Raw genomic sequence first — 15,286 nt, forward strand, 5'->3', positions numbered from 1 at the left:
GCTAAAGAGAGGTAGTTATCTGGTTTCCACTTTGAGGTGGTTTAATGAAACTCTTAAGAGATGATGATTCCATTCTGTTCTTCCAAATATAGATTTATTTATACATAAATGGACTGCTAGTAGTAAAATTATGATGACTTGGTCAAATGGTCATGGGGTCAACCATGAATTCTCCTTTCAATGTCTTATTTGTGGTTCAGTCCAAGGGAAGACTTGGCCTTTCTTTACCTTCATTACTATTCCTCTCTAATTTGCTCATTGAATGGAAATGAATCTTTGAACTTTGAAAAAGAAAATTCTTACTTTCTTCTTTAAATCTTCTTAGAAGCTTGAAAGACTTCTTCTGCAAAGTGAAAGAATAGATTAGATGTACTTTGGAGGTTTCGATTTCAAACAGGTAGGGGGGCATTGTCCAACTACCCTCATCATGAAGCAATTGGCTTCGACTTGGTCACACACCACAAAAAAAAGAAAGTGTACCATGAACAACACAAATCAAAATAATTTATCAAATAAAACAGAAACACGAGACAGATCTTGACATTCAATTCCATGAAAATACCTGGTATTTTTCTGCCAAACAAAATCATGGATTGATTGAATGAATCACTCCAACTGGCCTTAACCGTCCAAGGACTGTGCAGTAAAAATAACAGGAACTCTTGGAGTCGGAGAGTTCAAGTCGTTTACAGTCGCATCATTCCCCAACCAAGCAGAAACATGAGAGCCCACACATAAACACAAAATAACGGCCACAAGAGGGAGACCGAGATACCGAGAGGTCAAGAATAAACAGCCCTAACCATCTTAACTGGTCTGCAACCAGAGGCCAAAATTGATTTATTTTAAGAAAAAGCAAGTAAAGTACAAACTGCAGTCACTACATGATTTCTTCCGGTGAATAGAAAATTGTCAAAATTTATCAGTAGGATTCACTCCCATCATGACATCCACAGGCCAATCTCATCAGACAGATCCGAATTCACAACCACAGAGAAAGGCTTGGTTTATAATCAACCAACTATCATACTACTGCCTAGATTCTTTGGCTATGAAGTCTGCCATTTACATGCTCTACCAATATACTTAACCTCGATAAGTCACTATTAATTGCTACAAGATAACAAACTTTGTCCAGAATCACTTGACTTCGCCTGCCCACAGTATTAGCAGCACATGTTCCAGTTGTCTCTAGCAGGAACACTTCCTGAATACGGTTCTGTTTAGCTCATTCTACTACAGCCTAGCAAGACCAGTTCCCTGCACACTCTACTCTTGAGGTGACTCCTGAGCCACCACCTTTGACAACTGCAAGTTGGCCAAAATCAATAAAAGATATTAGACAAATGCCATAAGTGCCATTCTTGGCATATAAAGCACCATATATAATAGTTTTTGTATATCAAAGTACCATCAACATTACTGTTTGTCAAGTGCAATTCATATGAGATATTTCAACAGGATTCTTATTTTGGTACCATTCTTCAATCTAGCTCTATTCTTCGTGGTAAATGTAATCACGTAGGCTATATAGTGTGTACCGATTCTCCTGGTAAATGTAAAAGTTACCAGACAGCAAAGGTTTCTCGAAGCTGCTAACATGCATGTAAAAACCATATTCTACACAATTATTCTACCCTAACTTAGCTGTTCAAACACTAAATCAGCTGTTCTTCAGAGAGCTTAGATGTTCTAATGAGTATTAAATTGGAAATGAGCAGAAACCTGTAAAGAAATTGAACTGAAAAACGAAACTCATATGCATTAACCCTTAAGTTGCAGCAACAACTAAAGAAAACCAAGCAAGTTTCATACATCCACCAGAATAGATGGATACTGGCAGAGGATATAATAAGAGAAAACTGAACTAAAGGAACGGTTGATGAATTTCCCGAAAGGTAAAAACTAGAAACACTTGAAACAACTGAAAATAATGAGAGAAAAAATAACACATGAAGAAGCATTAGATTTCCTATATGGTTGTTCAATAAGAAAAGATACTCTCTGCTTATGGAAAAGAGATACTATCACTTATTCTTTTTAGCCTAAAAATAGGCCAAACTGGGAAAGAGATAGTATCTCTTTCCCATAAACAGAGGGACTAACTGTTTTCGTTACTTCCAAAAACATAGACATCAAGTTCAAAACCATCAAGAACTCAGACCTATGCGACAAAGCCTAGGATTAAACTTAAATCCTGTTTCTTCTTAATCTCTCCAAGAAACCAGAATTAAGGGAACAACACCAGTTAACATATTTCAACTCCAACTCAAATGATACATACGAGATAAGTTACTTAAAACCAATGGGGACTCAGAATCATAAGATAAGAAATTTTTTCAGGAATTTTTCCAGGATAACCTGACTGACCAAGTACAAGTTCTTGTAATTTTACTAAATTCCAAACTCAATTGGTAACGAAACGAACATCGGTTATCATTCATTTCAAACTATTAATCCTTTGGAAAATTCGCTTAAAATCTGTCATTACTAAGAGCAAGAAAAACTAGAAACTAGGCTCCTGAGTAGCTTCCAGAACCATCCCAGTAAACAAATTCAAGCCTCAATCAAGACTTTGAACTGTAAAAGCCTAGTTTGATTTCCACACAAACTAACAAATCCAGTATCTGATGGGAGATAGAGAGACTAGAGAAGATATATGTCCTAACCCCTTTACCAACGGATTAAGAGTTGCATCAAAGATGTACGGTACTTGACTTATACGGTACAGTTCCATTATAAATTGCTTAGAAAATCAAACTATAAATACTACGACTTAATTCCATTTCGAAGGGTCAAGGTTTAAAAGAATGCATTCCTGAAAAACTATTTTTCCTAATAATGCTACTACACACACATTGAACTGCAGCTCACAACACGGATACATATTCTGATGCTTCCTTTACAAATGCTATTGTCACTGTTGTCATATTAACTTCTGCAGGCAGGCACTGAAGCACTACTATCAGTAACTAAGGATAGCAAGCAGGCAGAATCGGAAACTTTATTATAAGCAATCATATGGGAGAAATAGCATCATCTTATTAACATCCACCTTGTTGAAGACTGCAAATATTTTGTAAAAGCAGTCAAAATTATGTACAACAGAGATGGACGAGGCTAGCTTGTCTCAAAATTATGAATGTCTGTTGATTTCTAATGCTAGATAGCAGTGCATATATGTAAACAGGTTCGGGAAAACAATGTCAAGTGGCTGTGCACACTAAGTTAGGAGGTGGAATGAACTATACAGGTGGTTATGCAGGACGTTCGGAGGTATAATTAATAGTGATCCATAGAAAGCAACTTCATATAGTTCACTGTAATCTTCATAACATCGTGTGTAACCACTCATTGCTACGCCTTTCCAATCTTCTTCAATTGGTTTTCGAGAGACTAATCCGGACTAAGCACACACAACAAAGTAGATGAAGTCATCAAACATTATACCAAACCTAATACGTAACAGCAGATTATACACACTAAAAGCTACAGAGCACCAACTTTGAGATTATGCAAGCCATAGTTATGGAGTTTTCAATCCATTTTCTAGAAACAGTTAGCTAATAAGAATGAAAAGACGCGTCTTCAAGTCAGAAAAAGCAATTTGATATGAATCACGATAAAAAACTCAAGAGAAACATGAACATAATGCAGCACTTTTCCTTCTTCAGTCATCAAGGATACTACCCAAGTTAGATGTCCCATTCAAGGTGCAAATACAAATCACAGGCAGATGATAACCACTGAGACTTAACTGTTAAATCTACTTATTTCCAAGTTACTTATAACTGCTCAACCTCACCTTTTAACTACAAAAAAAAACCCACAAAAAGGCTCTCATTATGACATCTAAAAGTGTCATATAATGTCAATGGAAACACTCACAAGGAACTCTTCTATTTAATCACCACTGAAGCAGATTTGGCCCCTCCATTGATACATATCCCCTAAGCCAGCAAGACTAAGAATTTCCAAGAGCTGTTTGGTGTGGGTTTGGTCTCCTATGATACTTCTACAGCAGTACAGCTCCAACCAGGTCAGAGTTTCTCTACATGGCCTGAAGTCTCCTCACCACCACAGCGTCCACCAATATTACTACAACAATAATAGCAGAGTGGTGCATCTGGGTTACCTACCCTCCCTACTGCGACTATAAACAAGATAGAAGAATGCATTCATACAAACCTTCGCTTCCTAGCAATGCTACTACACACACGTTGAACTACAGCTCACAACATGGAATCATCATCCTAACACATCCACATATTCTGATGCTCCCTTTACAACTGCTAATGTCACTGTGTGCATCGGGATTCTAATATTAATTATGGATCTCGAGAACTACAAACAGCAACTAAGGATAGCAAGCAGGCAGAGCCAAAAGCTTTACTAGAAGCAATCATATGGGCACAACATCAGTTATCATTCATTTTAAAGTATTTTCAACTCTGGTGAATCCTTTGGAAACCTTTGCTTATAATATGTTACTACTAAGAGCAAGGAAAACAAGAAACTACGCTTCTGAGTGGTTTTGTTATCTTGTGCACCCATGCACAAGATAACAGCCAATCATTGCATTGGAAAATGCAAAAAACAATTAAAAAGCATGAGAGGTGATGTTGTTTGCATTGGAGAATGTAGAAAATTTATTAACATTTGCATTCTCCAATGCAAATTAACATCATCTCTCATGTTCTTAAAATTATTTTTTGCATTTCCGCAATGATTGGCTGTTATCTTGTGCATGGGTGCACAAGATAACAAAACACCTGAGTGAGAAGGACACATGGTTTTTTCCAACTAAGGATAGCAAGCAGGCAGAATTAAAAGCTTTACTAGAAGCAATCATATGGGCACACCATTGGTTTCCATTCATTTAAAACTATTTTCAACTCTAGTTAATCGCTTGGAAACTTAGCTTAAAATCTGTTATTATTAAGAGCAAGAAAAACCAAAACTGGGCTTCTAAGTAGCTTCCAGAAGGATCCTAGTAAACAAATTCAAGCTTCAATCTACGCTTTGAAGTGTAAACGCTCCTTTGGTTTCCACAAAAAAAAAAAAGATTTCAATTCCAGCTATCTATCGGGAAAACTAGATGATGCAGGAGAAGAATAAAGTGATCTTTTGCATCATATATGTCCTAACCCCTTAAAAAGTTAATCTTAAATGTAAGGTACTTGATTTACATGGTATATTTCCATTATAAATTGCTTATAAATCAAACGATATCATTTATAAACACTGTGACTTAAGATTTAAATCTATTTAAAAGGGGTCAGAATACAACTAATAAAATAACACTTAATTCTAATTTAGTCTAACTTCGGAACCTAAATTTGTTGCAGTTGAGTTCGATATTTATAAGGATATCAAGTATAAATTGACTCCTGAGCCACCTTTGACAACTGCAAGTTGGCCCAAATCACTAAAAGATATTAGACAAAAGCCATATGTGCCATTCTTGGCATATGAAAATCATATAAGATTGTTTTGTATATCAAGTACCATCAACATTAGTGCTTGCCAAAATGCAATTCATATGAGATATTTCAACAGGATTCTTTTTTTGGTACCTTTATTTAGCCTAGCTCTATACATTAAGTAGTGTTTAGTTGTTTACCAATTACTGTGGTTCAGAAACTGAATGGAGCTAGGATTTCAAATCAATTGAATGTAGAAAGGTAGGCTTAAGTTTCAAATCAACTCCTTCACTCCAAGAATTCTAGGATTACACATTTGATTAGGAATTATTCGTTGAATTACTCCAATGCACTAATAGACGATAGTTGATTATAAATTGCTTACAAATCAAACAAACACTACAACTCAAATCCATTTGAAACAGGTGAAAACACAGCTAATTGGATAACACTTTACTCTAGTTTTGTCTAATTTTGAGACCTAGATTTGTTGCAGTTGAGTTTGATATTAAGGATACATGTAATCCAAGTTCTGATCATGTTCGATATCTATAGCAGCAACACCAGTTAACATATTTCTACATCAATTCAATATGAGATAAATTATTTAAAACCAATGGAAATTTACTCAGATTCATAATATAAGGAAGACAAAAAAATCATGAAATTTTCCTGAATAGCTAAGTCTAGGTTCTTATACTTTCACCAGATTTTAAAGATCAGCGAGTAACAAAATGAACATGGGGTTATCATCCATTTCAAAGTATTTCAGCTCTGGTTAACCCCTTTGGAGACTTTGCTTAAAATCTGTTATTACTAATAGCAAGAAAAACCAATAGTCTAAGGTTCTAAGTAGCTTCCAGAACTATCCCAGTAAACGAGTTAAAGCCTTAATCAAGACTTTGAACATTAAAGGCCTACTTTGGTTTCACACAAGTTACTGATTCTAGCTATTCAATGGGAGGTAAAGAGATTAGAGATTAGAGATTTTTTTCCATTCACTGGGAGGTAAAGTTACATCACAGATGTACAATACTTGATTTACATGATACATTTCCATCATTAAAGTACATCTGTGATAATTGCTTAAAATTAATCAAACAAAATAACAGTTTACTCTCTAGTCTCGTCTATTTCAAAACCCAAGTTCCAAATCAAATCCTATAAAACAAGATTTCTATGAGTACCCATTCGGTTCTAGTGAGAGAATTTTAGGTTGAATCAAAATGTAATACAGATTCAGAGATTCTAGACTAATAATTCTAGGTTGAATTACTCCAAAGTAAGTGTGTCCTCTTTCATATGACTAGTCCAGTAGCCTAAATTTCATCTTTACTGGTTAAAAATATCTTAGTTGAACCCTAGAATTGGAACCATACACAAACAAATTAAACCCTAGAATTGGAACCATACACAAACAAATCATGATAAAAGTAATGCAGAATAACAATAACAACAAATCAAATTAAGCCCCAAATAAATGAAGCTGAAAAGAGAGATTTAGGATTCATATAAGGGCTTACCCTTTTAAGATCCAGGCGAGTCTTAGTATTAAACTGAAGTTCAAACTGAGCACCAGACAACCGCTGTCTCTTCAACCAAAAATACTTGTTCTGTAATTCACCTGGTGATACTTTAATAACCTGATATTGACTCTTAATTCTCATCTCAAATTGCTCTCTTGATTTCTTATCAATATGTGGTGATCTGTTTACTGTATAAACCTTCCTTCTTTCAGGCAATCTAATCAAACCTTTCGATGATGATGAATCAGATGGCGATGAGAATGCCTGAGTTTTCGCAATAAGCTTTTGAGATTGAGTTGATGATGATGAGGACGATGATGTACTCAGAGATCTGTGAAATCTGCAGAGATTTACTAGGGTTTTTGATGGATTTTTTGTTGCCATTTTGTGATTTAGGGTTCAAGAAATCTGAAGAAGATTTCCTGATTTCTCTCTCTACACTACAGAAATGATTAAGATAAAAACATACATAAAAAGGCTTTCCTGTTTCAAACCCAGGCCCAAGAGTTTAAGGGAACCGGTTTGTGATTTAACACCGAGTCTCTGAGTGATTTCCTTTTCCAATTCCGATTTCTATTCTTACTCTTGTTTCTGTTTCTTGGTATACGTCGGCTCTATAAATATTGTATTCTCTTTTCAATTTCTTACCAAAAAAAGAAGAAGAAAGCAATGGCTTGTGCAACTCTTCATGTAGAGTTACCAGAAGCCGTCTCCAATGAATGTGTCGAAGCAATTGAGGAGGAAGGTCCTATGATGCCTTATCTTCCTCCTGGTATCATGAGCGACATACTCCTTAGACTTCCAGCAGATTCATCTTCCAGTTGTGGCAGCAAAATGACTTATTATGTCACTTAACGACAAAGCGTGCACACCTCGACGGATCTACTCCAGACATTGTTGTGCAATCTCTTAATGATGAGGAAGATGACAGTGACATCAAGCTTTTTCTTTTTGACGGTAAAGATGAGAATGTTGCTACAAGCTTAGCTATTAGTTCATTCAATGAGTATTGCGGCGGGCCGGTTGGTCTCTGGAGTTCATACGAAGGGTTTTCGGGGAAATTAGGCTCAGACCCAACCCATGGATAACCCATAATATGAGGCCCTTAATTAAAAAAAGTTTAAATCTAGGCCCTGAGTTTTTAAAAGACCTTGATACCCTTATGCATATTGTCAAGCCCATAATTAAATAAAATTTAAATCTAGGCCCAAAATTATTAAATCTAGGCCCGAAATTATTAAAATACAGTGCGAAGGTGTAAACAGAAGTTACACATGCATATGGCATGTGTAAACAGAAGTTACACATCCTTATGATATGTGTAATGCAAAGTTACACTTGTATATATATGCAAATAAATAGACATCAAAAAAAAACACAAAAAAAAAGTTATTACTTTAATATTCATTTACAATAATTTCTTAGCATGTGTAACTAGAAGTTACACACGCATCTGTTTAGTGTAATTGAGAGTTACATATGTGTCTATCTAGTGTAACTGAGAGTTACACATGCATCTGACTTGTGTATTCAGCGTCAACTCCAGTTCCAGCGAGACCATTACCACGTTTAAGCAATTAGCTTTTATGAAGTTATCTAAAACCTGAAATATAACAACAAGCAATCAGTATTTATACGATTAAAATGAACAGTACATAAAACAATGTATATTTCAGTTTCACAAGCATCTGACTAGTGTAGCTAGCGGTTACACATGCATCTGAATTGTGTAACTGAGAGATACACATGCATATAACATGTGTAACTAGGAGATACACATTCATCTGGCTAGTGTAGCTAGCAGTTACACATGCATATGACTAGTGTAACTAGGAGTTACACATACATATTGATATGTGTACCCAAAATCAGTATGTGTAAGTAAAAGTTACACATCTAATTAACATGTGTAACTTGCAGATACACATGCATCTGAATTATGTAACTAGGAGTTACACATGCATCTGACTTGTGTATTCAGCGTCAACTCCAGTTCCAGCGAGACCATTACCACGTTTAAGCAATTAGCTTTTATGAAGTTATCTAAAACCTGAAATATAACAACAAGCAATCAGTATTTATACGATTAAAATGAACAGTACATAAAACAATGTATATTTCAGTTTCACAAGCATCTGACTAGTGTAGCTAGCGGTTACACATGCATCTGAATTGTGTAACTGAGAGTTACACATGCATATAACATGTGTAACTAGGAGATACACATTCATATGGCTAGTGTAGCTAGCAGTTACACATGCATATGACTAGTGTAACTAGGAGTTACACATACATATTGATATGTGTACCCAAAATCAGTATGTGTAAGTAAAAGTTACACATCTAAGTAGAAACTACACATCTAATTTGCATGTGTAACTGGTATCTACACATCTAATTAGCATGTGTAACTAATAGTTACACATGCATCTCACTTGTGTAACTAAGAGTTACACATGTATCTAATCAGTCTAATAATCAGTATTATCCTACCATTCTGTAATCTGGAGATAATGCATCATTATTATACATTGTTTGAGGCATGTAATTGAGATCTAAAATGTGGTTTTCAAGAATTATCATCTCATATGAAGGACAAATGATTAAGTCAACAGGGTTGAGCTTTTACCTCTGAGGTGGCAACGACACACTATTCCCAGATATATGAATCCCATGCTTCTTATGAAACAATTCATCACCCTAAACGTGGTAATGGTCTCGCTGGAACTGGAGTTGACGCTGAATACACAAGTCAGATGCATGTGTAACTCTCAGTTACACTAGATAGACACATGTAACTCTCAATTACACTAAACAGATGCGTGTGTAACTTCTAGTTACACATGCTAAGAAATTATTGTAAATGAATATTAAAGTAATAATTGTATTTTTTTGTGTTTTCTTTTTGATGTCTATTTTTTGCATATAGCTAGTGTAGCTAGCAGTTACACATGCATATGACTAGTGTAGCTAGGAGTTACACATACATATTGATATGTGTACCCAAAATCAGTATGTGTAAGTAAAAGTTACACATCTAAGTAGAAACTACACATCTAATTTGCATGTGTAACTGGTATCTACACATCTAATTAGCATGTGTAACTAATAGTTACACATGCATCTCACTTGTGTAACTAAGAGTTACACATGTATCTAATCAGTCTAATAATCAGTATTATCCTACCATTCTGTAATCTGGAGATAATGCATCATTATTATACATTGTTTGAGGCATGTAATTGAGATCTAAAATGTGGTTTTCAAGAATTATCATCTCATATGAAGGACAAATGATTAAGTCAACAGGGTTGAGCTTTTACCTCTGAGGTGGCAACGACACACTATTCCCAGATATATGAATCCCATGCTTCTTATGAAACAATTCATCACCCTGAAAATTGCAGCACAGTAGTCAGTACCAGACAATACAAGATCCCTAAAATTTTCAAAGTGAAAACCAAAATCAATATCCGAATCTAAAAGCAATTCAGCACAAGAAACATATTCATCAATCTCGCAAATGGAAATCAAAACATGTATGCAACATATAATGCGCATCAGAAACTCTTGGTGGCATATTATCCATCAAAATTTAACAGCAAAAAGTATATAACAAAGGCATATCCTCACCTTAGCTCCAACTACAACACCACCACCACCACCGGCTCCAAAACCTGCACATATACCACCACCGCCACTTATTAGCCAGAGGAGATCCTTCATACAAAGAATTTCACTAACACAATAATGCTACTCAAGATGAACACGCTAACTGAAACAGTTGGGTTTCATGGTGCTTAGCAGGTACACATGTAATGGCTTATGTAAACGGCAGTTACACTTGCATATGGCTTGTGTAATCTCCAGTTACACATCCATATGCTTGTGTACTCAGAGCATATAAATTATCTTCATCAGCGCTAGAAACAGGGATATCACATAGAGTTGCTCAATAAATAAGATAAATGACACTTACAACATATGATGTATCTCAGCTTTAGCTTTCTCCTTCTCATTAAGCATTGGAGTCTAATGATCTGGACTTGACTATGCTCCAGAGTCGCTTTTCTGCATTAGAAACTGCTGAAACATTAAACATAATAAAATCATTAAACTGAAATATCCTATGCAACCACATGATATCATTTTTGCTCGTCTAATGCATAATATGTAATAGTTATATGTTCTCATTTCATGTCATACAAGTTTCGCAGAATACGACATAACAAACTTCCAAAAGAATGTACTTGCACGAAGCTATGGGACTGAACAAAGGATAAAACCATCTAGCAAGTGGAAGAAACATAAACTCCATCTTTCAAGTTTTCTTGAGTAATATATGTGGTTTTACAGCATGTGTAACTAGCAGTTACACATCCATATAGCTTGTGTAACTACTAGTTACACATCCATATAACTACTGAAATACAAGCTCAGCAAGACCAGTGACAAAGAAAAAAAACTAAGCATTACAACACTATGAAAATAACCCATGTAAACTAGAGACTCTAAAAGCTACTACTTATCCAACCAACATAAGCTCAAACATGAAATTTTATGCTATTTCAATCAACTAATAACGGATAGAAGTTTCATATTAGGTTACATATGCATATCCCATCAAATTAGCATAGTTACACATCTATTTTGCATGTGTAACTAATATATACACATCAATTTAGCTTGTGTAACTAGAAGTTACACATCTAATTAGCATGTGTAACTACTAGTTACACATCCATAGTCTACCAATACTATGCTGGTAAAAAAGCCTTACACTGTGAAGTGGGAAACCTGGTAAAAGTTCATACACAAGAAAACTGTACTACATGTAATCGGCAGTTACACATTCATATATCATGTGTAATTCGCAGTTACATATGTCATAAGCATATGTAATAGGAAGTTACACATGCATATGGCATGTGTAAGCCGCAGTTACACTTCAGTGTTTTTTAAAGCCATCTTACCATTGGGAGAATAGATACTGAGATGAATTGGATCGGTAGAGATAGATTTGGAGCGTCATGTCCCTTTATTTGTTTCATCTGCGATCTCCTATCTCAGAGCAGCTACATAAATATAACAGATAAGCATGTTAGATGAAATTTATCAAATTGGGTCAGTTGTACAAATTATACTTAAATTTCAGAGAATCAAATGCTTAACGAGGACACCTTTGTATATCAAACAACAAAATTAGTTACAATGATGACCAAAATTTGCAGAGTATCCAAAACAGACCTAGGACCACGTAAAAAACAGATTAAACATACTTCCAACATTTGCAGAGTAACCAAAACATTTGCAGCATGACATCGGAAAATGAAGTACCTAACAACCAAATAACTAAGACACAACCAGTGAGAAACAACCAAAAAATTTACCTCAAGAGCAAAACATTGGCAGCATGGCATCTGAAATGAAGTACCTATAATCATCTTTATCAGTTGACTTCTACTTCTCAGCACTGCTTTCTTTCATATATGTCAACACATATGAGCCTGGTGATATGGATGAATCAGAGCTTTCTAATTTCTCAGAAAAGTACAACAATTGAGCAATCAAACTCTTTTGTGATTCAAGAGTGTTTTCTGTTGTTTCATCTATAGCCACTTGGATAAACAAACTAACCAATGAAGCAGTTCTCATTCAATTTATCAATTCTGATATCACCAGTGCCTCCTCATCCTCCTAAAGAACCCCTACCTGCACCACCAACATCACCAGACCAGTTCATATGAGTGGATGAAAAATCAAATCAAATCTATGGGTAACAGAGACAATGATTCTTTGATACTGAATCTCAAAACATTATTTTAGATCGTAGCTACAAATTAAGATTTACGACGAATAGATATGGATTTTTTGTTCAAGTTTTTTCAAAAAATCTAAATCAAAACAACCAGAGTGAGTAGAAAATTGTAGATCTATGCTTCGATTTCAATTAGGATAGGTTAATTAAAAAAAAAAATGAAGATATAGGTTCTGAAAACCCTAAAATCCTTAAGAGAAGATGATACTTATACGCAAAATCATGCTCATCTTTCCCATGATTAAGGATCTAAACTCTAATTAAGGATCAGATAATGAAATCGAGATTAATTTTCATTTTTTTTTTCAAAATCATTAAAATCAAACCACGAGAAATTTGTTTTCAACTCGAAATCGATTAATGAAAGCTTTAAAGGAAGATTAACTTACCTTTCAATTCGTTTTTCCTGATGTTTCTCTTCGATTTCTTTGGTTAATTATTAGACTAAACAAATCATCTGCATCTTCCGTAAGATCTATCTTTTGATCAGATTCAATCGATCTTTGACATAAATGAAACTACAGAGGCATAAAAGGAGAAGATGCAATCAATCGTTGTTGTTGCAGTCGAAGATTTGATGAAGACGAAGAAGATTTGATGCAGTCGAAAATGAATCTCAGGAACCCTAGAAACCATTGTTCTACAACAGAGAGAGATAAAGATGAAAGAGAAAGAGAATACAGAAATGAAAAGAAGCTTCTGAGATTCCCTTGTATAAATACTAAAGGGCAATGTTGCCATTATTAAAATTCGGAATAATTAATTATGGGCCTGATCTAAAGATAATTTGATTTTTCGGGCCTAATAATATCATTTTATGAAAGTGTGGAGTTGAGGGTGAAGGATCCATTTTGTGGGGCTTCTATATGTTTGAACCCATATAGTAGGGGGTTCTAGTATTTTTCACTTCTAATATTCCAAAGTACATGTAGTCCAACGCCAGTTTGGTGTATTTTGAATCCGGTTACAAAAGAACATGTAACTGTGACTCCCCCGCATAATTTTTGTTATGTTTGTGGATTTTACTTCCATCCACGTAAAAAGGAGTAGGAAGTGATTTGTGTACGTGCACCATAGAAACCGAATAATTAATTATGTTTGTGGATTTTACTTCCATCCGCATAATTGTGACTCATTAATATCATTCAATATAGAAACCCAAGAGTTATGCACCATAGAAGTTGTTGAATACATCCAGACGAAAGGAGAATTCATAGCTTATCATCAGTAAGACCATCGTATATGTAGAATCTACGTTTGGGTACTTGGAAGTTGCTGGAAAGGACAGGATTTGAAGATTATAACTGCTGTGCAGCAATGAATTATACTCCTAGTCTTGTCTATATGGATGTTGCGGATCCAGTTATACCATTGTAGTGTTGTTAGTTTGAGAACTAGTAGTAAAATTCCAATCTATTGATATTATGCTTATTTGAATAGACATGTGCGCTAATAGTTCCACAGTTTAGCCCTTACGTATTGATATATCTTGTTATGTGCTGAACTCCTGTTATTGTCGGAGACTTCTCCCAGATCTTTCAAGGAAACAAGTTTGTCCGTGTGAGGAATTATTTTATGTCATGACGGTAGATGCAGTCCAAATGGGATTTATCGTTACGCCATAGAAGAACTTCATTGCTCTCCGTAACTGCAAATGGATTGTACCGTGCTGGGCACTCTCACAGGATATCCTAAACTCCCTACTCCAATTCCAAGTCCGGTCGTAATCCTGTCTAATCATTTTCTTGGCCGGAAGAAATACATCAACCTTTTTCCTTTTTAACACCCACATATCAATCCTGGCGGGAAAATGAAAAACAACACATAAGTTCCCTCCCAACAACGCCAATCTAGATGTATTGTAATACTGAGGTAATGCTGGGACGGATTTAACACCTCATCTGCCAAATCGAAAGCCACAATCTTAGTCTCAAACTGCCATGCTCTATCAGTGACGGAGTCGTAAAACCAATGGATAGCTCCATTATAACCGAACTCTTCGATATGTAAGGGATTTCATCACTGATGAATCTCCCCAACCTTACTGCCAAGGCCCAAGAGTATACAAATGGGTGCGTGTCTTCCTGTTAAGCGAACTATTATAGATACTCACAACCTTATACTCATTAGTGGATTCGACGTAACCAAATCCACCTACCGGATCCTCCCATTTTGGATGCAATTTCTTATCGGAAAATGGTTCATTTGTCCAAATATTTTTAAAATATAGTTCTAATGGACGAGTAAAAATTAGTATGGGTGAAATGGACACAAAAAATAGCAAGAATGAAACTGGATTCATTATAGCTTAAACTTAAAAAATAGCAAAGATGAAACTGGATGTGTTAGAATACGTGCATCCAACTCAAAACCAATTGACAATGAGTGGAGAGGCCCAAAGGATTATAAACCGCAGGATTTAGATTTCCCAGACAATGTGGGACTAATAATCTCAACACGCCCCCTCACGTGTAGCCTCGTTGGGTCTAACACGTGGACAATTAAATCGGGTGACGCGG

General features: G+C 35.5%; 1 protein-coding gene and 2 long non-coding RNA genes across 4 annotated transcripts; all 3 read right to left on the reverse strand.

Annotated features, from left to right (window-relative positions):
- Positions 1–799: 799 nt before the first annotated feature.
- LOC113283634 (ribosomal protein S10, mitochondrial-like) lies at positions 800–7,379 on the reverse strand. Of its 2 annotated transcripts, none has more exons than XM_026532963.1 (2): positions 6,947–7,379; positions 800–1,308 (listed from the first exon to the last, which is right to left on the reverse strand). In XM_026532963.1, the coding sequence occupies exons 1-2, from the start codon at positions 7,331–7,333 to the stop codon at positions 1,270–1,272; spliced, it is 426 nt and encodes a 141-aa protein (XP_026388748.1). In that variant the 5' UTR covers positions 7,334–7,379; the 3' UTR covers positions 800–1,269. The 2 variants fall into 2 exon arrangements, with proteins under 2 accessions (XP_026388748.1, XP_026388749.1); XM_026532964.1 differs by lacking the exon at positions 800–1,308 and adding an exon at positions 5,317–5,408.
- A 3,596-nt stretch (positions 7,380–10,975) lies between these two features.
- Positions 10,976–12,383, reverse strand: LOC113278648. The gene is made up of 3 exons (XR_003325603.1): positions 12,340–12,383; positions 11,923–12,024; positions 10,976–11,032 (listed from the first exon to the last, which is right to left on the reverse strand). It is a non-coding gene; the product is annotated as an uncharacterized LOC113278648 (long non-coding RNA).
- A 9-nt stretch (positions 12,384–12,392) lies between these two features.
- Positions 12,393–13,203, reverse strand: LOC113278649. The gene is made up of 3 exons (XR_003325604.1): positions 13,157–13,203; positions 12,587–12,661; positions 12,393–12,456 (listed from the first exon to the last, which is right to left on the reverse strand). It is a non-coding gene; the product is annotated as an uncharacterized LOC113278649 (long non-coding RNA).
- Positions 13,204–15,286: the final 2,083 nt, after the last annotated feature.

Source organism: Papaver somniferum, chromosome 5 (genome assembly GCF_003573695.1).
Source record: "Papaver somniferum cultivar HN1 chromosome 5, ASM357369v1, whole genome shotgun sequence".
Classification (NCBI taxonomy): Eukaryota; Viridiplantae; Streptophyta; class Magnoliopsida; order Ranunculales; family Papaveraceae; genus Papaver; species Papaver somniferum.

Excerpts from the sequence above, each read along its gene's own strand:
- LOC113283634 (XM_026532963.1), bottom strand. The coding sequence starts at position 7,333 with ATGGCAACAAAAAATCCATCAAAAACCCTAGTAAATCTCTGCAGATTT. Across the intron at positions 1,309-6,946 it reads CTCGCCTGGATCTTAAAAGG|TTGTCAAAGGTGGTGGCTCA; the intron begins GTAAGCCCTTAT and ends GCCAACTTGCAG.